Source organism: Bufo bufo, chromosome 9 (assembly GCF_905171765.1).
Source record: "Bufo bufo chromosome 9, aBufBuf1.1, whole genome shotgun sequence".
NCBI classification, from domain to species: domain Eukaryota; kingdom Metazoa; phylum Chordata; class Amphibia; order Anura; family Bufonidae; genus Bufo; species Bufo bufo.
Genome location: NC_053397.1, coordinates 85715443 through 85741863, shown reverse-complemented (window position 1 = coordinate 85741863; position 26421 = coordinate 85715443). Strand labels below are relative to the sequence as shown.

At 43.4% G+C, this 26421-nt stretch overlaps 1 protein-coding gene across 2 annotated transcripts in view; it reads right to left on the bottom strand.

Annotated features, from left to right (window-relative positions):
• Nucleotides 1-26421, bottom strand: part of NEK7 (NIMA related kinase 7) — a 132469-nt gene that overhangs the window by 40769 nt on the left and 65279 nt on the right. For both annotated transcript variants that reach the window (XM_040407027.1, XM_040407028.1), the window contains one exon: nucleotides 7997-8059. In XM_040407027.1, the coding sequence (XP_040262961.1) occupies nucleotides 7997-8059 (63 nt within the window). The remainder of the gene's footprint in view (nucleotides 1-7996; nucleotides 8060-26421) is intronic.

Below are 26421 nucleotides of genomic sequence, written 5' to 3'. Positions count from 1 at the left end.
GTGCCGAACTTTGACCCATGATACATCCATCAGGTGGGGCAGGACAGCCAATTGAGAGGTTTCAGCACATGGACACACCCTCAACCCTATAACAGAACCCGATCTGGCAGCCATTTTACATTATGTGTTTTGCCAGTGTAGGGAGGGGTTGCATTTTGGAGCAGGGACAGGCTGTTAGGAACTTAGGGACACTAAACGCTAGCTAACAGGGCCACAAAAGTCCTTTTAAGGACTGGTAACGTTGTGCTATCGATAGGTGTGATATACTCATAATATACTTTCTAACATAGAAAGTATATTATAGTGTATTTGTATGCTTCCAGAAAATACTGATTGAGGGCTGCGATCTATCAGCTTCCAAAAACATAGTGATTGAGGTTTTCCAAATACCTGCGTTTACAAAATTACTGCTTGAGGGTGATATACCAGCTTCAACTAAAAACTGATTGAGGCCTGCCATATATCAGCTTCCACAAATACTGTTCTTCTCTAGGGACTTTGGCACCGGTCCACAGTAGGATATGTTGGCTAATTTCTAAATTTTAACATCAGTATGAGGGTTTAGAAAGACCGCAGAGTGCACCTGTCTTTGCAAATGTTATTATATTGTCATTTTAAAAATGACAGGCAGTGGAAGAGGAAGGCCATTGCGCAGGGGTGGCAGGGGTCGGCAGGTGCACCAGGCCGGAGCCTAAGTGGGAAGTTGCAGAAGGTGCATACGATTATGTCAAAGGACGCACCAGAGTTGGTTTAGTGGCTCACTCAGCCTTCCGCTTCTGCACCCTCCTTACCCTCTGCTGTGTGCACCCCCAAAGACACCACCACCATAGCCCCTCCTCTCGAGTCAGAGGAATTATTTTCCCATCCATTCCCAGACCTTACCGATGCACAGCCATTCTTGGCATCGGATGAGGAAGAGGAGATAGAAACCGCCGCCACCCAGCCGTCTGACGACAGTACCCAGATCAGCCGAAGGAGGAAGGTCACCACTGTTGCTGCCTACTCCGAGATCTCTAATGTCAGTGGTGGTGAAGGTGATTATGATGACATGTCAATGGACGTCACGTGGGTGCCCACAACAAGGGAAGAGGAGGGGAGTTCAGAAGGAGAGACGGAGCAGCAGATAGGGAGGAGAAGAAGCAGGCAGAACTCACATTGCAAAGGAGGCAAAAAGCAGACTGCAAATGTATCTGGAGCGAGCCATCCACCATGCAAGGTCACATCTTGCGCTCACAGGACGCCGGCACATGGCTCCACAGTGTGGGCTTTTTTTTTTTTAAGCTGTCAGCTGCTGACAATAGTGTTGCCATCTGCAGCCTGTGCTGTCAACGCATAAGTCACGGTAAGCCCAACACTCAACTAGGGACGACCGCCTTAAGAAGACACATGGCCTCCCATCACAGAGCACAGTGGGAGCAATGCCTTCAGAACCCACAAAGCCACACTTCTGGCGCTCCACGTCCTGTCTCTTCTCCTTTTCCCTTTTGTCCTCCACTCCACCTTCCACCGTGACATCATCACGTTAATCTGGCACAAAGCAGGCTTCCGTGGCCCAAATGTTCAAGCGTAAAATAATGATGCCAGATAATCCTCTTGCCCAACGGCTGACCGCTGGCTTGTCGGAACCGTTAGCCCGCCAACTACTGCCATATAAATTGGTAGACTCAGAGGCCTTTAGACAATTTGTGGCCATTGGCACGCCGCAATGGAAGGTCCCAGGAAAGAAATAATTCTCCCAGAAGGGCATCCCTGAACTAAATGGCCATGTTCAGCGGCAAATTAATATATCTGTGGCACACAGTGCCAAGATACATCTGACCACAGACACGTGGTCTAGCAAATATGGGCAGGGAAGGTACATAACTTACTGACCACTGGGTGAAACTTCTGACGGCCATCAAGCATGTAACCCATGGCACTCGTGTGAATTTGGTGTTACCACCACGGATTGCATGCAGGCCTGCCTCCTCTTCTCCTCCTACTCCATCCTCCATCTCATCCTCGGCTGACTCCTCCTTTTCCACTGCTACCGCCTCTTACACTGCACCCCCAAGCTCCCCAGAACCTATTCGACGTGCCAGGTGAGACGTTGCCATGTTGTGCTGCAGCTGTTGTGCCTGGAAGCCAAGAGCCACACCGATCCTGCACTGCTTTCATCTCTGCAGGCACAGGCCGATCAGTGGCTAACCCCGCTCAATTTGACAGTTGGTAAAGTGGTGTGCGACAACGGTGCCAATCTGCTGAGCGCGCTGAAACAGGGCAAAATGACACATGTGCCATGCATGGCACACGTCCTGAACTTAGTCGTGCAGCGATTCGTTGCCAAATACCCGGGGGTCCAGGACGTCTTGCGGCAGGCCAGGAAAATCTCTGCTCATTTTAGAAGATCTTACACGGCCATGGCTCGCCTTGCCGACGTTCAGCGGTGACACCACTTGTCGTCAGACGTCTGATTTGTGAAGGCCCGACGCGCTGGTACTCCACCTTGTATATGCTTGATAGGCTGCTCTAGCAGAAACGTGGCAATAACGACTACCTGTACGAACTCTGCGGCAGGACAGGTTCTGGGGAGCTTTTTTTTTCACCGAGCCAGTGGCTGCTTATGCGCGACGTATGCAGACTTCTGCAGCCATTTGAGGAGATCACCAAACTGGTCAGTCGCAGCAAGGGCGCCATCAGTTACATCGTACCTTACGCCTTCTTTCTGGAGCGTGCATTGCGTCGTGTCATTGATCAAGCCTTCCAGGAGCAGGAGCTGGAAGACGAGGAAGTCGCAATGCTGAATGAATTCCCAGGGGGGGCTACTCCATCTGAGACAAGTCAGCAGGAGTCTAAAGAGGAGTCAGAGGAGGATGGTGGCTGGGGAAGGAGGAGGAGGAGGAGCAAGAATAGCAGGCTTTAAACTTTTCGGTGATCCCTGGTGTTGTCTGTGGCTGGGAGGAGGAGACCGAGGACGACATTCTCCTGGGCGATGAGCAGGAGCCAGAGCGCTTCACCGCTTCCAATTTAGTGCAAATGGGGGCTTTTAATGCTCCAGTTTTGAAAAGGGACCCCCGTATAAAAAGCATAAAGGTCAAGGACCTGTACTAGGTGGCAAAGTATTTAGACCCCTGGTACAAACACAAAATGGCGCACATGTTACCAGCATCACAGAGGGCTGTCATAATGCAGCATTTCCAGGCCTTGCTACGAGAGATGCTGCATTCTGCTGTTGCGGGCACTGGCAGAGGAATTTTCCACCCACAGCGAAACAGTTGTGGGTACCAATCCTACCGAACCTGCAAAAAGAGGGCGGTTTGAAGAGGTGTTGGTCACTTCAGATATGAGATCATTCTTGCAGCAAACCCATCGACAGCCGCCCTCCGGATACAGCCTCAGGGAACGCCTAGACAGACAGGTGTCTGACTACATCGAGTTAACGGCAATGTGGATGCTCTGAGAAGCAAGGAACCCCTGGACTAATGGGTGTGCAGGCTTGACCTGTGGCCAGAGCTGCCACAATTTGCCATGGAACTTTTGGCTCGCCCCTTGTCGTGTCCTGACCAAAAGGACGTTCAGCGCAGCAGAGGGGATCGTGACCGATAAGTGCACTCGCCTAGCTCACGACAGTGTGGACTACCTCACATTTTTTTAAATGAATGAGGCATGGATCTTGGAGGAATTCAGCACCTGTGATGACCACGTTTAATTGAATTTCATCATGCCAGCCCATACATATCCGCCACCACACAGAACAAAGAATGGTACTTGCCTTATGTGTACACAGCGGCATAAAAGGCCTTTTATGTCAGATGAATGCCTAATTTTTAGGGCCTGTACTGGCCGAATGTTACATATTTATCCTGTGACTGCCTAATGTACCTCCAGACACAAAATCCAAAGTTTTTTGCTGTAATGGTGAATGCCTATTGCATAATTTTTGGGGCCTGTACTGGCCGACAGTTACATTTTTTATCTCTAGCCACATAATCACACCCCTGTCTCACTCCTTTGCCTCTCTTTAAGGTGGAATATGAACCGCATTCACTATAAGGACCTTATAATGTCACAGGGTCATGTGACTGTGCCCCCCACCCCGTACTGTGCTCTCACCCCGTACTGTGCACTCTTACCACACCCTCTGCAGTGCCCCTAGTCATTCCCTGTACTGTGTCCTCTTATCTGGTCACGATATGGCAGTGTTATCCTGTCACTGTACAGAGGTGTTATCCGGTCAATGTATGGTGGTGGTATCAAATTACTGGATGGCCATAACTGTATCCCTTTCCCTGCCCACGCCATCCTTTAGACCTGGCATGAGCGGGAAAAATATGCAGATTGTGGTGCTAAGGACCTTTGCGCCACAATCGGTGTCAGAAATACGCCTAACATAGATGTATTTCAAGATAATAAATGACCACCTAATTGTATTATTCAGGGTAGGGCTAATATATTATATAGATTACAGTGCATTATACTGTGCTCTGTATTTCCCAGTAGAAAATGATCCTTGGGAAACACAGTGCTCATCCCTGTCCACCAGGACCAGGTAGCGCTCTGTCAGTACATGACAGCCTTCCCTCTCCGCCACGCTGCTCCGCTGTGTACTGGTGCTTATTCCGACACTAGGGCTGGGTTCAAATATTATTTTTGCCATCCATTTAATGCATACCAAAAATGTATGTGTTAACAGATGCCTCAGGCTGATGCCGTACAGTGGCATCCGTTCACCATACAGTTCCAAGGTAGAAAAAAATATATATATTACGTTAACGTATGCATTTTTTTATGGACTCTGCAGGATACAAAAACGAGGAGTGCTGCACATTTTATACATCAAACTGATAGGACATATAATTTTTCTAGGCTTCAGCAGGGCACATTTTTGATAGTTTCCCTTTAAGACTCATAAAAATGGCCCCTGATTAAAATACATATTTTTTGTGGGAATTTTTGACAAAGATCCCCCTCTGGTATATCATTGTCCATGTTGTGGGACTATTTGTGAACTTCTAGTAAGTGTTTGCTGGCTGCAAATATGACCTGAAGGTTTTCCAGATTCAGGGCACGCCGCGAACGTGCGGTTCGCGAACATTTGATAGCGAACGCGCTTTCCCGAATTGTCCCGGCCGATGTTTGTCCATCACTATTGATGTTTACTGGTTGGCTTGCTGATATCACAGTGCAGTCATGCCTCCTAATTAGTAATCGCACTAACAAGACATTTAGCTAGAGAATTGATAGCAACACACTGAGCACGCTCGACCTGAAAGGCTCAGAACTACAGGTCAATGCCATGGTAATTTATGAGGAAAAACGGTGGGTAGTAGAGCAAGAAAACTACTTTTATAACTAACGTTAAATATGTGAAATTTACATTATATTAGGTAATTATTGATGAAGAATTAGTCTAAAACATAAGTTATATTTATGGTAACCGGAATCCAAACTTCCATTAATCTGTTTTCTCCCTCCTGCCAGCAGGATTCACCCTATTAAGCCAAGTATACTGCCTGGTAGGGTTCATTCCGCTTATTGAAATAATATCGGTCTTGTAAAAATTGGTTGCAGCGTTCCCAAGGAAAAATACTTTTATTCTTTGCGAATGATTGTTTCAGTGCAGATTGGTGAGGCTTAGCCCCTCAGATTTCAATGCTGGCCACAGCCCTGAGTGCACTGAAGCCATAATTTGCACAAGGAGTAAGACTGGGGCTACACGGTTATACGTGTTCCGCAATAGCATCTTGCAGAGTACCTGTGTCTACTTTGAAACCAGTGTCAAAAAGTGACATGTCGCTTCTTGAAGAGAAGTCCACGAAGAAAACACGGTCAGGTAGCTGCACCTGGTTTAGCCACACTAAGGGTCGTGCAACAAAAAGGGTACAGCTAGACTGTGACGTGTGGTGTGACATTTTTTGTAATGAGTCAATGGTGTCACACTGCGACATGCCTGTTGTGTCACAGTACATTTTGTCTGTGGACTATATCAGAGTGATGAGGATGGCTTTACCTCAGGAGAATGGGGGACAACCAGACAAAAAAATAAAGACACTGATGAAACCAGCGGAGCAGTGTTAGTTTTAACAAGTAAATTATTTGGAATACAAAATGAAGTGCAACCTAAAAGGTAGCATGTTAAAGAGCAGGAAGAGCTGAGCAGATTAATATATAGTTTTGTGGAAAGATTCTGTGTGTAACTCTGTATACATAGATAGCTGTCAGTCCCTGATAGCTGTACACAGGGGAGGCGTTATCAATGATTCATAGTATTCTCTGTGTAACTCTGTATACAGAGATAGCTGTCAGTCACTGATAGTTGTACATGGAGGAGGTGTTATCAGTGATTGATAGCATTCTCTATGTAAGTGTGTATACATAGATAGCAGTCAGTGATAGTTGCACAGGGGGAGGTGTTATCAGTAATAGTATTCTCTGTGTAAGTGTGTATACATAGATAGCTGTCAAGTGAGCTCACAAATAGAGATTAAAATGAATAAATTACAAACTTAGGCCTCATGCACACGACCGTTGTTTTGGTCCGCATCCGAGGCGCAGTACTTGCGGCTCGGATGCGGACCCATTCACTTCAATGGGGCCGCAAAACATGCGGATAGCACTCCGTGTGCTTTTCGCATCCGTTGCTCCTTTCCGTGGTCTGCAAAAAAATAAATATATAACCTGTCCTATTCTTGTCCGTTTTGCGGACAAGAATAGGCAGTTATATTGTCCGCGCAGTTTGCAAAAAGCAGAACGCACATCCCTGTTTTGTGGATCCGCAATTTGCGGACCGCAAAACACACAACGGTCGTGTGCATGAGGCCTTCGCCGAATCTTTTTTCCCCCCCACTATATATCAATCTGCTCAGCTCCTCCTGCTCTATAACATGCTGCCTGCAGATTGGACGACATTTCATAGGGACACGTTCTTTTTAGAAAATATTTGATGTATTCAAACGGGTCTTCAAATCTGGGGAAGATCAGATGAGGTTAGCTTTTTGGTATGAATATGTGCTGAGTTGAGGTGCAAAGTAATAGGCCTTCGCCATGATAGTTTAACACCATGAGGTGTTATATACTTATTGGCTGGATGGCCATTAATTTAAAGGGGTTCTTCAAGAATGAAGGGTTTTTAGTCAAATTCCCCCCACTTGACCAGACCTGTAAAGGGAAGCTTACTTACCTGCTTCCCGCAGCTGGCTCCCCGTTCCTTCTCCTCCAGGACTACGATGCGCTGAGCTCCCTTGCTGTAAACATCCAATTTAAAACACTGCCTCGCCAATCACTGGCCGCAGCTGAGACCGCATCCCCTTGCGTCATTTGACCATTTGTCAGGATGTAAGGGGGGCCAGTCACCGCCACGTCCAGTGACTGGCTGCGGCAATGTCAAACCAGATGTTTACAGCGCCGAGAAGCAGGTAAGTAATCTTCCCTTTACAGGTCCAACCAGGTAGGGGGGAAACACAACCCCTTTAATTTGTCTCATATTTGTATTCAGCTCATTGAGGCCAATTAAGTAAAACCCTGCTGTGGACTAAACTTCTTGGTATGCCTGTTGCTGCGAGTCAGTCTCTTCGAGATGACCAGCATCCCATCACCTGAATATACTACACTACTGAAATACTCGAGTGATTGAATTTTGTGGTTCATTTCCATAATAACACAAATTAAAGATGTTTAATGGCAATGCTGGATAAACATCAGTGAAGCACAACAGCAGTCTACACTTTGTAATAAATCGTTGGAGGGCAGTATGTAATCCCACTGTGTTCGTTATAAGGAAGAAGCAAAGTGACTTTTAATGCAGTTTTATCCCAAGATGTAAACATCTTTCTTCCCTTATTTAAGAAGATGCCAAGTTCACAGGAGATGTGAAAACTAAGTGGTTCAAAGCCTTCGTGTGGCACATTGGAGAAAGGGGCTCGGCTAGACGAAAGGAACAACAAAATCAAAGCTTCAGATTTCACACAAAAAGCACATTCTACAAACAAATCTTAGGGGCGCTTCAAAAAGTGTTTACCTTAAGGAGGTCAATCTCTTTGATACAGTCTGCTCTTGCCTTGGCATCCATCAAATCAAAAATCTGCGAGGGATTAAATAAAGATGAACATGAGATTATTTATAAAGACACCATTAACGCGGAGGCACTGCAGCGAGGCTCGAATGCAGCTATAGGGCTGATTACACAACGCAACAACAACAAAAAAAACACTTTTCGGCCGCTACTAGGCAAAAAACATTTGTCCTATACTAAATCCGAAGTCAGAATTGTTGTAACACGTCATGAGATTTTGCTATACATAAGTATGCCTAAATGAATTAAGCACTTGGAAAGCATTGAATAATTTTGAACAGAACGAGTTTTACAATTACCTGATCGACATCAAAGTTTGTGTAGTAAACAGTGTATAAAAATGTAATGAAATAAAATTTCTAAAAGTCTCGTTTTTAAAAGGAGTCATTATAGACCGCTTACATAGCGTTCTGGCATAACTTTAGATGAATCAAATGGTACCTTTGTTGCGTTCTTCTGCGGTTCACCTGCCCCAGCCAAGCGAGGCAGAGCACAGGCGCTGGATTTCCCTGGGAGAGGAGGAGGACGCAAGGGAATAGAAGGGCGGGCAGAGGCTGGGACGGGGATATTAACAAAAGAGGATGAGCAGCCTGGGCTCCAAAGAAGTTAACGCCACCCCTGGGCTCTTGCGAGCCCTCATTTACATATGAATAAAGCCAGTTTTTGCCGCAGGTGACCTGCAGAAGAGCGCAACAAAGGTACCATTTGATTCATCTAAAGTTATGCAAGAACGCTATGTAAGCGGTCTATAATGTCCAGACTCCCTTTAAGTTTAAAAGTCTAACTTAAGCAAGGCCCAGTACTGTTAAAAGTGCTTCAGACATCTGCTTTTGCGTTTGTGAACGGTCATATTTTCCTGTTCCAAAAACCAGCAGCAGTCCATTTATGTTGGGATCCCAGCGGCCTTGATACCTCTTCCCCATTATAGAAATATCTTTATGGAACCGCTCTCTATAATTAAAAAAAATATATAATCTCTTCCCTCTCCTAATCAGGCACTGGGCTCCTGCTCGGGCACCTGCTACTCTGCAGGTCTGACACGCTCTCCAGTGTGACCTGATGAGCACAACGTCAGGTCATAGTGTGTGTCTCCACGTCCTACGTTCTCACACTGTGTGCATCAGGACATAGAGGAGAGTGAGCTAGAGCTGCAAAGTAGCAACAGTGCCCGATCAGGAAGGGTGAAGAGCGAGCTGGCCTGACTGCTTCCTGGCTCTACAGCTAGAGCCGCACTAGAAGCAAAGAGCCACATGCGGCTCAAGAGCCACGGTTTGGCCACCCCTGATGTAGACAGTGCACAGGTAAACACTGAAAGATTCAGCACTTGCACAAGTGCCAGGGCATCCTCAAAAAGCTGATTGGCACGTTGCTGGGAGTTGGTCCACCACCGATCTGATACTGATGATCTATCGTGATGACCGCAAGCGGGTGAAATTACATCTCCTCCATCCCATTCACCTCAAAAGGACGGGCTCCTTCCTATTAAAATGAAAAGGACAGAGCCACCACATTGAAGTGAATGGATTAGAGGAGAACACAGAGCTTGTACGAGCGCTGTGTTCTCTTCAAACAACTGATCGATGGGGGTGCCAGCAATCAAGCCCCTGACAATCTGATATTGATGACCTATCCTGAGGATAGGTCATCAATATAACAAAAGCGAACAACCAGTTTAATAGAATAACTACTATTGTAGAGGACTAGTCACCAGTTAAAAAAATGAAAATTGTAACTTGACATACAGTACATCTTGCCAAGTATTCCTGCATATTTATTTTTTTCATGCTGCTTCGAACCGCATCCCCACCCATATTCCTAATATATGGCCCCTGTAATTTCTGCCTCCCTATATTTATTTTATGCACTTAAATAGCGCTACTATGTTCCGCAGCGCTTTACAGACATTAGCATCAAACTGTCCCCAGCGGGGCTCACAATCTAAGGTATATATGCCACCAATATGTGTCCAATCACCACGCAAAAAAAAAAAAAAAACTGTCTGCTACTGTGCAAAAACCATTTGTCCTATACTAAAATCGAGAGTGCGGATTACAAATCCGAAGTCAGAATTGTTGTACACACTAAATTTTGCTATGCATAAGTATGCCTAAATGAATTAAGGACTTGGAAAGCATTGAATAATTTTGAACAGAATAAGTTTTACTCCAACAATTACCTGATCTACATCAAAGTTTGAGTAGTAAACAGTGTATGAAAATGTAATGGAATAACAAAATTTCAAAGTCTAATTTTTAAGCCAAGTCTTACTTGAGCAAGGCCCAGTACTGTTTAAAAGTGCTTCAGGCATTTGGTTTTGCGTTTGTGAACGGTCCTATTTTCCCGTTGCAAAAACCAGCAGTAGTCCCCCTTCATGTTGGGATTCCAGCGGCCTTGATACCTGTTCTCCACTGTAGAAATATCTTTATGGAATCGCTCTCCGTGTTCATCACTTACGTGTCCCAAATTGGGTGGGAAAAAGTCAAGATGGGAATGTAAGAAATGCCCTTTCAATGACATTCGGTTCATATTCCTGTAAGCATGTTGTCTACTAATTCAGCATAGTTTGCAGCTCGTCTGTTCCCAAAGTTCTGCGCTACTAGCACAAATGCATCCCAAGCTGCAAGACGCACTCGCTTTGTCAGATTTTTGCTCTGATCATAAGTAGTGTATTTGCCACATATGTAGCAGAAATTGTCTGGATCGTTAACAAACTTGCGTTTATCTTAAGTTTCAAAACGGATAGCACTATAACAGATCACTTTATCAAAATCTGTCCCGCTTGCCTTATATACTTACTGCGGACATCAGCCTGAGTGCGTCCGAACAGGTCTGGACATGTCCAGACCTGTTGGAATATCTCCAATATAATGCACTGATATTATAACTGAATAGGCTTTGCATATACTTATCCCTTTAAGAAACTCCGGCAGAAGTCCGGTCCCCAAACATGGCACCCACTCGCATGGGCAGCGGGCGCCATAGCCGCCAGGTTTTTGCTATTGTAAATAGCAGAGACTAGCAGCACATGTATGCAATCAGCCATAAGGCTGATCGTATACATTTTCCCTTTCAGATGCCGTGGTCAAATGTGACCACGGCATCTGCACAGTCCGGAAGTGGAAGTCGCACACTTACGCTCCAGTAACAGCGTTCCCCAGTTGAGATCGGGGAACCTGTTACATTGATCTAATAGGCTGAAACCTCAAGCAGGCTTCGGTGCCTATTAGATGACTATACCAATACCAAAGGTGGCAGCATTGTATTGGTATAGTGCAAATGAAGTGTTCAATGGTGTCTATATAGACATCAATAAAAACAATAGGCAATCTAATGATTGCCAGTTATTGTCACCCAAGGTGACAAAAAAAGTAAAAAAAAAAGTTTTTGCAAATATAAAAAAGTTTAAAAATCACCCCCCATTCCTTAAAATAAAAATATAAAATACTTAAATTATAAAAAAAATAAACATCATGGGCATCGCCGTGTGCGAAAATGCCCATAATATTAATATAACAATATTAATGGCATACGGCAAATGGCGTAACGGGAGAAAAAAAAAAAAAAATGGCAAATTGCCTGTTTTTGTCACTTCAACTACCCAATATTTTGTTTATAAAAAAGAAAATCAAAAAGTTGCACACACTTTAAATTGGTATCACTGAAAATAACAGATCGTCCCGCAAAAAATGAGCCCTCGCACAGCCCCGTACACAACTATAAAAAAGTTATAGGGGAAAGAATATGGTTATAAAATATTTAATTTTTTTTCCTCAAAAAAGGTTTTAATTTTTTTTTCAGTATTAAAACGCAAGAAAAATCTTACAAGTGTGGTATCGTTGTAACCATACTGACCTGGAGAACGAAGATAACAGGTCAATTTTACCGCATAGTGTAAAAAAATTTTTTTATCAGCATTGCGTTTTTCCCAATACTACCCCATTTGGAATTTTTTTTCCTGCTTCCTACTACATGGTTTGCAACCGTAAATGGTGCCATTATAAAAGTACAATTTGTACCGCAAAAAATAAGCCCTCATAAGGCTATGTGAATGAAAAAAAAAAAAAAGTTAGGACTATGGAAAGGTATATAGTGATATATATTCGGAATTTCGAATATTCAAATATTTTTTTTTTTTTTAATCAGTACACATGATCCCTCCCTGCTTCTAGCTTGTGGGCCAATAAGAAGGCTGCAATATACATTTTGGACTCGCTTCATCGACGATGTATTTCTGATCTGGGAGGGCAGTATACCTGCGTTTCATAAGTTTTTAAATACTCTTAACCAAAATGATATCGGTTTGAGCTTTACTTTTGAGACGCAGATGGAACAGATTACTTTCCTCGATGTAGCAGTGACGAAGTCTGAGGGGACTTTGATCACCTCAGTATTCCGTAAACCAACGGCAACCAACAGCATACTGCACTGGGAGAGTCATCACCCCTTGGCTGTTAAGAGGGGTATTCCCAGGGGCCAATATTTGCGGGTTCGCAGAAACTGCTCTTCAGGAAGTAACTTTTACTTTGAATCAAATAAACTGAAGAACAGATTATTGCAGAGAGGCTACCCCTTGCCACTCCTTAAAGAATCCTTCCATCATGCGGAATCAATAAAAAGGGAGGATCTACTATTACCTAGACAAAAAGATACCCTGGGTGAGGGTCAGATTCGTCTGATTTCCACTTTTGATTCCAGCAATAAAGAAATAATATCCATTTTAAAAAAACATTGGCCAGTACTCGTAATGGACCCAGACTTAACGCAGGTAATCAGGACATACCCCCAGGTGACTTACCGCAAAGGGAGAAGCCTGCGGGACCGCCTGGTGCAGAGTCATTACGAGGGCCCCAAGAAAGAAGGCACCTGGCTGGACCGAAAGCCCTTGGGTGTCTTCAAGTGTGGATCGTGTAAAGCCTGTAGCTCCATCAATACCTCAAAAACAATTATCTGTTCTGCGACACAACGTCCCTTTACCATCCGGGACTTTGCTAACTGCAGAACCAAAGGAGTCGTGTACATCTGTCAGTGTAGTTGTCCTCTTGACTACATTGGTAAAACCAAAAGAGAGTTCAGGAGAAGGGTCTGTGAGCACCTAAACGATATTAGGAAGCTAAAAGATACCCCAGTGGCCCATCATTTTAACAACGTCCACAGGGGTGATGTGACCTGTGCTCGCTTTTCCGTACTAGAGGTAATCCCACTACCGGAAAGAAAAGGGGACTGGGACAAAAAGATTCTGAAGAAAGAGGCTTCATGGATCTATCGGTTCCAGTCCCAATCCCCTCGGGGCCTTAACGAAAGATTAAATTTTACATGTTTCATCTAGTTATTCCCTGTCCTTAATATGTTTCCTTAGTCGGTGTCTAGTTTTTATTATTTAGGTATGTTGCCCTCTAAACTGTCCAAATCGATGCGTAAAGCATCTTACTATATAGGTGATCTTATTATCTGATCCCCTTATCCTTATGAAACCCTGTGCGGTCTCCGTTCCAATGATTAAGAGACCACACGGAGTATTATTATAATTTAGACCTATCATTATTTGTATCTTTTGGTATATTTAAAAAACTTCCATTAGGTCCCTTAGCCCCCCTTTTTTTTTGGACCTTTGTAACTAGGGTTAGGAAGACTTTATTCTGTTCCCCCCTAGTAGCTGCTGTTTCCTGAGTGGTTCCTATCTTAGGGATCTCCTAATAGGGCTCCAGCAGCGCTTGTGGACCTAGGTGGAGCATTTGCGCTCCACTGATGCGTTCCACCGGGTTTTGGCAGCTGATGCGATGTCACTTCCGGTTTCGTCATGCGTTCCACCTTGCGTTTCACGATCCCGGAAGTGACGAGCAATCACCTGCGTTCCAGTATGCGCCCCAAAGACCGGAAATCGTGTCTGAGCGTCCGGAAGCGCTGCTGTACCGGCGCCAGTCTTTAAATAACTGATTTCACTGTAGCAGAGGTCAGCTTTGGACCCTTATAGCTCGACCTCTGCCTGGATGAATCTCCATCTCTACCGCCTGTAAGTCTTTACTGGGCCTTATCCCTCTTTCCTATGGGCTTAGATCAGGAATATTGGGAATTTTATGCAGTCTTTCCCCTGCTTTGTCTACCTCTGTAACTCTATAATACATGTAACTATGTGGCCTCCTTTTGGTTGGTGGCCAGCTGTGAGTTCTGTGTGGGCATCACGTGCATAACCGTGTGATTTGCCTTAGTGACGTACCATTGCGAGGCTATCTTATTAGTTATACTTCTATTTATTTACTCGTTTTTAGGCACCTTTGAGCGGAAGGAGGTTTACTTTCCTCCTCTTGGGGACCGGCAGCGGAATAAAGTATCATGGTCTTTAACATCCGGTTGCAAAAGCTAAGTACCACACTTCATCGTACCCCCTGATGAGCCTAAGTAGCATTGGGCGAAACGCGTCGGGGTTTATTGGTGACTACCTTCCTGTTGGGAACATTTTAGTGACCAGCGGATTTTGCTCACCTGAGAATAATGGTGACATCCATTCATATAGAGCACCATTTATTCGTCATTGTATTTTAAGTCCTTCCTGGAACCTTTTGTAACTAGGGAATTCCAGGGACCTGTTAGCACTAGGTACGGGGACAGGGAACCTCCACCTTTAGGGGGTCGCCCTGGGCACAGCAGACCTCTAGGGACTCTAGGGGTAGTTAGTGCCTTTTTTTAGCCTTGCATCTCCGGGCTATTAGTAAATATTTATCCTTATTCTCTGTTTACCCTTATAACCCCTGTGCTTACGGTGTCTGTATGTTTGGTTTTTTTTTTTTGTCCAAGGGATTGCTACTCCCTTACTGAGTTCTCTCGGCCAACGTAGCTCTTTCACAGTTGGTATATTTATACCTATACCCTCTTGATTAATTATTAAAGGTATTTTTAACAAGTCACCTTTTTCACTTATGCCTCTTTCTACAAAAACTTTGGTGACAATTTATCTTATTATAAAATCTCTAATACTGTAAAATCTGCAATATACTTGACTTTAGGAGTAGTGTTTGCGAATTTTGCTCTATATTCTTTTTTTTTCGAATATTCGCTATATTGCTATATATTCTTGTTTTAGCAATATAGCAAATATTCGAAAAGAACGAATATAGAGCAATTTAGCTAATATAGTACTATAATCTTTTTTTTATAGTTGTAATTTTTTTCCAATCTGAACTTCAGATGAGAAAAAAATTACAACTATTAGACAAAGAAGATTATAGCACTATATTAGCTAAAGTGCTCTATATTCGTTCTTTTCGAATATTCGCTATATTGCTATATATTCTTGTTTTAGAATATTACGAAAATTCGAAAAAATGAAGTTATAGCAATATAGCGAATATTCGAAAAAAACGAATATAGAGCAATTTAGCTAATAGTGCTATAATATTCGTCTAAAAGTTGAAAAATTCGCAATAAAAATGCGAAAATTCGAATACGAAAATTTGCATATTACACTATTACCTTGCCGATTTTTTTGTAAAATAAAAAAAAAAAAAAAAAAAAAAAATCGGAGAATATAACGAATATTCGAATTTGCAAATATTCTACGAAATATTCGCGAAATATTGCGAATTCGAATATGACCCCTGCCGCTCATCACTAGTGGGGAGTGAAAAACGAAAACGCAAAAATGGAAAATCCCAGGGTCATTAAGGGGTTAAAATCTAGAAGTGTCAGGCAAATTCCGAGTTCATATTTGGAATCAGCAGGCTCATTTTTAGTATAAATCACATGTTTTTCCCTCAGTAGCAAAATCATTGTTGCGCAGTGTTAATAGGAAATGTGAGAGGTTTGGGTAACACCTACCCTCCGAAGCAAAGGTTCCCAACCAGGCGAAGCAAAAAAATTAATAAAAAATGCACGTCATGCAAATGCACAGACAAAGTGAATGAAACGTGTGTAACAGCATATGGACTCTTCTATAGTATCCCACAATTAATGTCTCTAGAACCCATTCTCTGATGACAACGTGTGGTAGAATGCTTTGATCCTATCTTTCTGCGTCTCAAACTAAACAAATCTGAGCAAGATACATGAAACAGTCACTGTGGGCCTTTCAAGGAGAAAAGGCTTGTGAGCTGCCCTGCGGGAGGGATGCTCAGAGTTACAGTCACATCTCTCCTATGCAGTGACAGCTCCCTCCCGAACAGGATGGATGGAGACGAGGACACACAGTGACTTGTCATTGCAGCTGGGAATGTGACTCCATACTTGCACTTACTTTTTGGTCCTTATTACTTCAACGCTATTTCAGATCTGTTACTGTATAAAGCCAAAGACCCCTGATGTAATAAATCTGAGGTCACTATGCTTCTGTACTGTCAGTACACCGATTATGTCAATTTTGGGGCTCATACTATATAACACTATTAGGCTACTAATAGGGGATCAGCAAAAACGCATCCGGTCAATAATACAACCATCTGCATCCATTCTGAACGGATCTAGTTGTATTATCTCTAAAATTAACAGATCCGGCACTAAAACCATTGCAATTCAATGGGCGCCAGATCCGCTGGATTTTGTGTGCAAAAAAACAAATCCAACACCATTGACTTATATCGTGTTTCATGCCGGATCCGTTTTGATCAGTATCCCATGACGCACACAAAAAAGCAGCTTGCATTCTGGTGCACTTTGTTCCTCTTTGTTCAATTTTGTCCCAATTGACAATGAATGGGGACAAAACTGAACAGTTTCAATAACGGAAAGGAAAGGAAAACATACTGAAGTATAGGAAATGGCTACCTTAAAGAGGTTATACACAGGATAGGCCATGGTCCGACACATTGCACCCCTTCCGATCACTCATTTACGAGGAGCTCTGGGGCTGGAACTATTCCGCTGCGTCCACTGTGCAGTGATCAGATATCGATGGCCTACCCAGATATATCCAAAGGATACTGGAATAGCCTTTAAGAGGACCCGTCAGCTCTCCTGCCAGGTCTTATTACGGAGCATCTTTTGTTAGAGCTCTGCATTTCACTGTTCTGCTGGTATTCTTCCTAGAAACATATTTAAAAAATTGGTGTTATCATTCCCCTTATTAAAGGGGGGTTTTCTTTGTAGTTACGACCAATCAAAGCAGACATCCCATAAACAAGAGAAATCGTAATACCAACCCTGTTCATCCACATATTTCTAGGAGGAATAACAGAGATAGAGCACTATGCAATGGTCTAAATAAAGCTATTTCATAACAACTGCTTACTAAAACAGACATTTTATGCCCTATTCACACCTCCGTGTTTGGTCAGTGATTTCCATCAGTGATTGTGAGCCAAAACCAGGTGTGGCTCTAAACACAGAACAGGTGCAGATCTTTCATGTGAAGGCTCCAATCCTGGTTTTGGCTCACAACCACTGATGGAAATCAGTGACCAAAACACTGACCTGTGAATGAGGTTTAGGACAGCAGACAGATCTTTTTTTTATTTTCAGCAGCAAATCATTCATTTTTAGATAAATGTTAAAGGGGTTGTCCCACAAAATATATTCTAGTTTTCAAACCAACTTGGATCAGAATACTTTTGTAATTGCATGTAATAAAAACTTTAGCATAGCCACTGAGTTACTCAATAAATTGTATCTGTATAGCACCACCTCCTATTTAGTTTTTTTGTCCTGCTCACCAAGAAGGCCGCACATGCTCAGTTTCATCCTTCAACTGCCTCCTGAGCTGCGATAGGGAGAGCTGAGACACGCCCCCTGAGCTGTGATAGGGAGAGCTGAGACACGCCCCCTGAGCTGTGATAGGGAGAGCTGAGACACGCCCCCTGAGCTGTGATAGGGAGAGCTGAGACACGCCCCCTGAGCTGTGATAGGGAGAGCTGAGACACGCCCCCTGAGCTGTGATAGGGAGAGCTGAGACACGCCCCCTGAACTGTGATAGGGAGAGCTGAGACACTCCATGAGCTGACAGCTTGATATAAATCTAGCAGAGCAATGAATGAGGAGATCTCTAGATCCATGTGAAGTTCAGGGCTGGTTCTACCTTTGTTAGAAAGAGATTGTCATGCACGATATGTTGTCTAATTTTCATTTTGTACATTAGTCATGGGATAAACCCTTTAAAAAAATATATATATATATAGTGCATACCCCTGTGAACGGAATATCCGCAATCCTCCGCATGCAACACCTCTACAAGTAAAGTGACTGTGCTCCAGTCCCCAGACATGTAGCAAGGACTATACGTCTTCTAGGGAAGAAAAAAAAACACAGCCAAGGGTGCTACCAGTAAGGCTACTTTCACACCAACCTTTTTGCTGGATCTGTCATGGATGAGCAAAAACGCTTCCGCTCTGATAATACAACCGCCTGCATCCGTTATGAACGGATCCGATTGTATTATCTTTAAAATAGCCAAGACGGATCAGTCATGAACACCACTAAAAGTCAATGGGGGATGGGTCAGTTTTCTACTGTGCCAGAGAAAACGGATTCGTCCCCATTGACTTACATTGTGTGTCAGAACGGATCAGTCTTCTTCCACACCACATCACGGACAGAAAAACGCTGTTACAGCATTAGTCCGTCTGCGATGGGGACGCAACCAAACGGAACGGAATGCATTTTGGTGGATTCCGTTTCATTCAGTTCAGTTTTGTCCCCATTGACAATGAATGGGGACAAAACGAAAGCGTTTCCGCCGCTATTGAGATCCAATGAAGGATCTCAATAGCGGAAATGGAAAGCGCAAGTATGAAAGTAGCCTAAATCTGGAGATTCAGATGGGAAAGAGAAGCCAGTAGTCATCACATAGTCAGACCTGGAGGTTCTGTGCTTGGCCGGCTGACAAGGGCATTATTGGGTATATGTTTCAGGTTAATACACAAATGTGCCAGGAAGCTGCCAGTAACGGACACTGAACAGTGGCATCTATCACTCATGGTCTTGAATGGCATCTGTTTAAGAGAAAAGCTACTGAAAACCTTGTGACACACATTCAACTGATGCCTGTGACTGAGGTCTTACAGCGGCATCCATCAACCAAAGGCTATGTTAAAAAATATAAGTATACAATATTTACTGGGGTTCTCTGCCATGCCTACAGATAACTTTAGCGTGTACAAAAGGGAGATTCGCAGCATATACACTAAATCTTAAAGGGGTTGTCCGGACTAATGATATTGATGGCTTATCCTCAGTATAGGTCACCAATATCAGATTGGCAGGGGCCAACCCCTGGCACCTCTGCCCATCAGGTGTATGAAGGGTCTGCGGCACTCGTGCAATCACTGTGTCCTCTTCAGTTTAATTACAGCTTCCCCTCCCGTTCACTTCAAATGGGATGAACAGTTGTAATAACACTGGACTAACGCTACAAAGTAGAGAGCGTGCAGGTAAAAACGGAAAAGGATGCAGCACTCACACAAGCTCCGCAATGCCGAGATGCCAGGGGTCGGACCCCCAGCAATCTGATACTAGTGACCTCTCCTGAGGATAAGTCCTCAAAATCTGTAGCCTATTAACCCCCTTTAACAAAAATAGGAAGAGGTCGTAAAAAGGTAGAGAAGAAACCAATAACTAAGCACAAGTCACATGTGCAAAGTACATGTGTGCAGAAAGCGAAAAATGAGTCCAGGTGAGGTCTGTTATGTGAAAAGAAATCCCTTATCCAGTCTGGGGTTATATACACGGCAAAAAAGAATTATCCTGCGCAGCCCAACTGTGAACGCAAAATCTGGAACTCAAAATGTACAAAATAACATATCACAAAAATCACAAAGGCAGCTTTGAAAGGCTTCACTCTAATGAAAGGAGTCTCCTGCAGAATAGTTGAAACAAATCCGCGGCTCTTTTCAGTAGTTTTGCATATTGTAATAGCATGCGGAAAGCTGCTGGCAGCTGTCATTCACTGCAAACACAGAGGAGGCAGATCCCCCACAAATATATGCAGATGCTATGCAGATTAAAAGGGAAATGGGATTCAAAGTCGAGGATGTGCTACTAAATGAGACAGCTTAGCAGCGGGGAATGCTGGGGAGCGCACTGCGATATTCTGCCATGGCCAGGACACATAGGTTATTCCTTATTAGCGCCATGCTGTAGACCGAACGGGCATTCATATTGGCCATATACACAGTGATAATAAACGTTCTACCAACACAAGACCATCATTAGGCTTCACATCATGTACACTTTATTCAGAAGAAAAAAAGGGAAAAGATGTCCAGATGAAAATAAATAAAAGCGGTAACGCACCAAACGCGTTTCGATCTAACGGGTATAAATATGGAAACGTAGACAAAATATGTGGTTGGAATTATATAGATATCAAAATGCTATTGCTTTCTATGAATATCTCAGTTTGAATATTGTTGCAAAGTTATTAATAAAAAATAAATAAAACTATAGAATTATATGTATACACGGCATACATTTAAAAAAATACATTCACAACACCCGCAGCTCAGTTAGGCTGGTTGAAAATCTGCAGATATTAACCTCCAGAATTACATGTAATGCCACTTAAAAAAGGTAACTGTCTTTTCAGAAAAGTTTTGATGCCTCAGAAGTTTAACTGGTTTAGGCGCTGGGAATACTTAAAGGGGTTGGCCACTCTGCATGTATTTTCTACTACTGTGTGGGAGGCAGGAAAAAAGTACTTTTCCTAATATATGTCTTTAAGTAGATCTGCCTATTTGGGGTTAATTGCGCGGATCACAGCGTCCTCTCAGAGGTCAGGTGCCGGTACTGTTCTTCAGTCTCTGCATTGGTGGCAGTGGGCAGTGCGCCCCCCCCCTCCCCCCAGTATTAATCATTGGTGGCAGTGGCCACAGGGTCCCCCTCCTCCCCCCACCATTATTGGTGGCAGTGGTCAATTTTGTTGTCCAATGAGACCCTACAGGAACATTTATCTCCACGACCCTCCATAACTTACAGGAGATCACAGAATCTACGCGATATGTTGGTCAGAAGTCACTTAAGGTGAGCAACCCGGTAGGATATTTGGATCAAAAGGCCCAAAATGGGGCTGCTCCCCGTGTGGGAAATGTGTAGCATGTCCCAAAATAATTAAATGGGATTCCTTCCAGGATGGGACTGGACACAACACCTATAAGATTACTCACAAAATGGATTGCACGACCACAGGAGTCATCTATCATGCAACATGCCCCTGTGGAAAAATCTACATTGGTATGACTTCCCGGGAATTCCGTCGAAGAGTACGGGAACATGTGCTGGATATCACATCCGCTAAGGATGAATAATTTACTTCCCTTTTGAAACCAATACCCCGACACTTTAGGCTACAACACCAGAGTGATTCTACCCCATTACAAGTTAGAGCAATTGATCGCGTATATTTTACGAATCGTGGAGGAGACTGGAAAAGAAAGCTGACACAAATGGAAACTCGATGGATTCACAAACTAGGTACGCTGTCCCTTCATGGGCTAAATGAATACAACAGCTTTGTTCCATTTTTATAAATACAAATATGATTCAGTAATATAAATCAGGGTTCCCTAGAGTTGTAGGCTTTGGTTGCAGCCAAAAAGGTATGCATGCATACACCCTATGACTAACAAATTAGAATATGAAAAAAAAAAAAAATAATTATATATATATATATATATATATATATATATATATATATATATATATATATTATATAATATATATATATATATATATATATATATATATACACATACATACACACACACACATACAGTACAGACCAAAAGTTTGGACACACCTTCTCATTCAAAGAGTTTTCTTTATTTTCATGACTATGAAAATTGTAGATTCACACTGAAGGCATCAAAACTATGAATTAACACATGTGGAATTATATACATAACAAACAAGTGTGAAACAACTGAAAATATGTCATATTCTAGGTTCTTCAAAGTAGCCACCTTTTGCTTTGATTACTGCTTTGCACACTCTTGGCATTCTCTTGATGAACTTCAAGAGGTAGTCCCCTGAAATGGTTTTCACTTCACAGGTGTGCCCTGTCAGGTTTAATAAGTGGGATTTCTTGCCTTATAAATGGGGTTGGGACCAGCAGTTGCGTTGAGAAGAAGTCAGGTAGATACACAGCTGATAGTCCTACTGAATAGACTGTTAGAATTTGTATTATGGGGCAAGAAAAAAGCAGCTAAGTAAAGAAAAACGAGTGGCCATCATTACTTTAACCACCTCCGGACCGCCTAACGCAGGATCGCGTTCCGGAGGTGGCAGCGCTGCGCACAGTCACGCATATACGCGTCATCTCGCAAGACGCAAGACTTCATGTGAACGCGCGCACACAGGCGCGCGCGCTCACAGGAACGGAAGGTAAGAGAGTTGATCTCCAGCCTGCCAGCGGCGATCGTTCGCTGGCAGGCTGGAGATGTGTTTTTTTTAACCCCTAACAGGTATATTAGACGCTGTTTTGATAACAGCGTCTAATATACCTGCTACCTGGTCCTCTGGTGGTCCCCTTTGTTTAGATCGACCACCAGAGGACACAGGTAGCTCAGTAAAGTAGCACCAAGCACCACTACACTACACTACACCCCCCCCCCGTCACTTATTAACCCCTTATTAGCCCCTGATCACCCCTAATCACCCCTAATCACCCCTAATCACCCCATATAGACTCCCTGATCACCCCCCTGTCATTGATTACCCCCCTGTCATTGATCAACCCCCTGTAAAGCTCCATTCAGACGTCCGCATGATTTTTACGGATCCACTGATAGATGGATCGGATCCGCAAAACGCATCCGGACGTCTGAATGAAGCCTTACAGGGGCGTGATCAATGACTGTGGTGATCACCCCATATAGACTCCCTGATCACCCCCCTGTCATTGATTACCCCCCTGTCATTGATTACCCCCCTGTAAAGCTCCATTCAGACGTCCGCATGATTTTTACGGATCCACTGATAGATGGATCGGATCCGCAAAACGCATCCGGACGTCTGAATGAAGCCTTACAGGGGCATGATCAATGACTGTGGTGATCACCCCATATAGACTCCCTGATCACCCCCCTGTAAAGCTCCATTCAGATGTCCGCATGATTTTTACGGATGCACTGATACATGGATCGTATCCGCAAAACGCATCCGGTCGTCTGAATGAAGCCTTACAGGGGCATGATCAATGACTGTGGTGATCACCCCCCTGTCATTGATTACCCCCCTGTAAAGCTCCATTCAGATGTCCGCATGATTTTTACGGATGCACTGATAGATGGATCGGATCCGCAAAACGCATCCGGACGTCTGAATGAAGCCTTACAGGGGCATGATCAATGACTGTGGTGATCACCCCATATAGACTCCCTGATCACCCCCCTGTCATTGATTACCCCCCTGTCATTGATTACCCCCCTGTAAAGCTCCATTCAGACGTCCGCATGATTTTTACGGATGCACTGATAGATGGATCGGATCCGCAAAACGCATCCGGACGTCTGAATGAAGCCTTACACGGGCGTGATCAATGACTGTGGTTATCACCCCATATAGACTCCCTGATCACCCCCCTGTCATTGATCACCCCCCTGTCATTGATCAACCCCCCTGTCATTGATCAACCCCCCTGTCATTGATCAACCCCCCTGTCATTGATCAACCCCCCTGTCATTGATCAACCCCCCTGTCATTGATCAACCCCCTGTAAGGCTCCATTCAGATATTTTTTTGGCCCAAGTTAGCGGAATTTTTTTTTTTTTTTCTTACAAAGTCTCATATTCCACTAACTTGTGTCAAAAAATAAAATCTCACATGAACTCACCATACCCCTCACGGAATCCAAATGCGTAAAATTTTTTAGACATTTATATTCCAGACTTCTTCTCACGCTTTAGGGCCCCTAGAATGCCAGGGCAGTATAAATACCCCACATGTGACCCCATTTCGGAAAGAAGACACCCCCAGGTATTCCGTGAGGGGCATATTGAGTCCATGAAAGATTGAAATTTTTGTCCCAAGTTAGCGGAACGGGAGACTGTGAGAAAAAAAATTAAAAATATCAATTTCCGCTAACTTGTGCCAAAAAAAAAAAATTTCTATGAACTCGCCATGCCCCTCATTGAATACCTTGGGGTGTCTTCTTTCCAAAATGGGGTCACATGTGGGGTATTTATACTGCCCTGGCATTCTAGGGGCCCCAAAGCGTGAGAAGAAGTCTGGTATCCAAATGTCTAAAAATGCCCTCCTAAAAGGAATTTGGGCACCTTTGCGCATCTAGGCTGCAAAAAAGTGTCACACATCTGGTATCGCCGTACTCAGGAGAAGTTGGGGAATGTGTTTTGGGGTGTCATTTTACATATACCCATGCTGGGTGAGAGAAATATCTTGGTCAAATGCCAACTTTGTATTAAAAAAATGGGAAAAGTTGTCTTTTGCCAAGATATTTCTCTCACCCAGCATGGGTATATGTAAAATGACACCCCAAAACACATTCCCCAACTTCTCCTGAATACGGCGATACCACATGTGTGACACTTTTTTGCAGCCTAGGTGGGCAAAGGGGCCCATATTCCAAAGAGCACCTTTAGGATTTCACAGGTCATTTACCTACTTACCACACATTAGGGCCCCTGGAAAAGGCCAGGGCAGTATAACTACCCCACAAGTGACCCCATTTTGGAAAGAAGACACCCCAAGGTATTCCGTGAGGGGCATGGCGAGTTCCTAGAATTTTTTATTTTTTGTCACAAGTTAGTGAAAAATGCTTATTTTTTTTTTTATTTTTTTTTTCATACAAAGTCTCATATTCCACTAACTTGTGACAAAAAATAAAAAGTTCCATGAACTCTCTATGCCCATCAGCGAATACCTTGGGGTCTCTTCTTTCCAAAATGGGGTCACTTGTGGGGTAGTTATACTGCCCTGGCATTCTAGGGGCCCAAATGTGTGGTAAGGAGTTTGAAATCAAATTCTGTAAAAAATGACCTGTGAAATCCGAAAGGTGCTCTTTTGAATATGGGCCCCTTTGCCCACCTAGGCTGCAAAAAAGTGTCACACATCTGGTATCTCCGTAATCGGGAGAAGTTGGGGAATGTGTTTTGGGGTGTCATTTTACATATACCCATGCTGGGTGAGAGAAATATCTTGGCAAAAGACAACTTTTCCCATTTTTTTATACAAAGTTGGCATTTGACCAAGATATTTATCTCACCCAGCATGGGTATATGTAAAAAGACACCCCAAAACACATTCCTCAACTTCTCCTGAATACAGAGATACCAGATGTGTGACACTTTTTTGCAGCCTAGGTGGGCAAAGGGGCCCACATTCCAAAGAGCACCTTTCGGATTTCACAGGTCATTTACCTACTTACCACACATTTGGGCCCCTAGAATGCCAGGGCAGTATAACTACCCCACAAGTGACCCCATTTTGGAAAGAAGAGACCCCAAGGTATTCGCTGATGGGCATAGTGAGTTCATGGAAGTTTTTATTTTTTGTCACAAGTTTGTGGAATATGAGACTTTGTATGAAAAAAAAAAAAAAAAAAAAAAAAAAAAAAATCATCATTTTCCGCTAACTTGTGACAAAAAATAAAAAGTTCTATGAACTCACTATGCCCATCGGCGAATACCTTAGGGTGTGTACTTTCAGAAATGGGGTCATTTGTGGGGTGTTTGTACTGTCTGGGCATTGTAGAACCTCAGGAAACATGACAGGTGCTCAGAAAGTCAGAGCTGCTTCAAAAAGCGGAAATTCACATTTTTGTACCATAGTTTGTAAACGCTATAACTTTTACCCAAACCATTTTTTTTTTACCCAAACATTTTTTTTTTATCAAAGACATGTAGAACTATAAATTTAGAGCAAAATTTCTATATGGATGTAGTTTTTTTTGCAAAATTTTACAACTGAAAGTGAAAAATGTCATTTTTTTGCAAAAAAATCGTTAAATTTCGATTAATAACAAAAAAAGTAAAAATGTCAGCAGCAATGAAATACCACCAAATGAAAGCTCTATTAGTGAGAAGAAAAGGAGGTAAAATTCATTTGGGTGGTAAGTTGCATGACCGAGCAATAAATGGTGAAAGTAGTGTAGGTCAGAAGTGTAAAAAGTGGCCTGGTCTTTCAGGGTGTTTAAGCACTGGGGGCTGAGGTGGTTAAGAAATGAAGGTCAGTCAGTCAGCCGAAAAATTGGGAAAACTTTGAAAGTAAGGGCTATTTGACCATGAAGGAGAGTGATGGGGTGCTGCGCCAGATGACCTGGCCTCCACAGTCACCGGACCTGAACCCAATCGAGATGGTTTGGGGTGAGCTGGACCGCAGCGTGAAGGCAAAAGGGCCAACAAGTCCTAAGCATCTCTGGGAACTCCTTCAAGACTGTTGGAAGACCATTTCAGGTGACTACCTCTTGAAGCTCATCAAGAGAATGCCAAGAGTGTGCA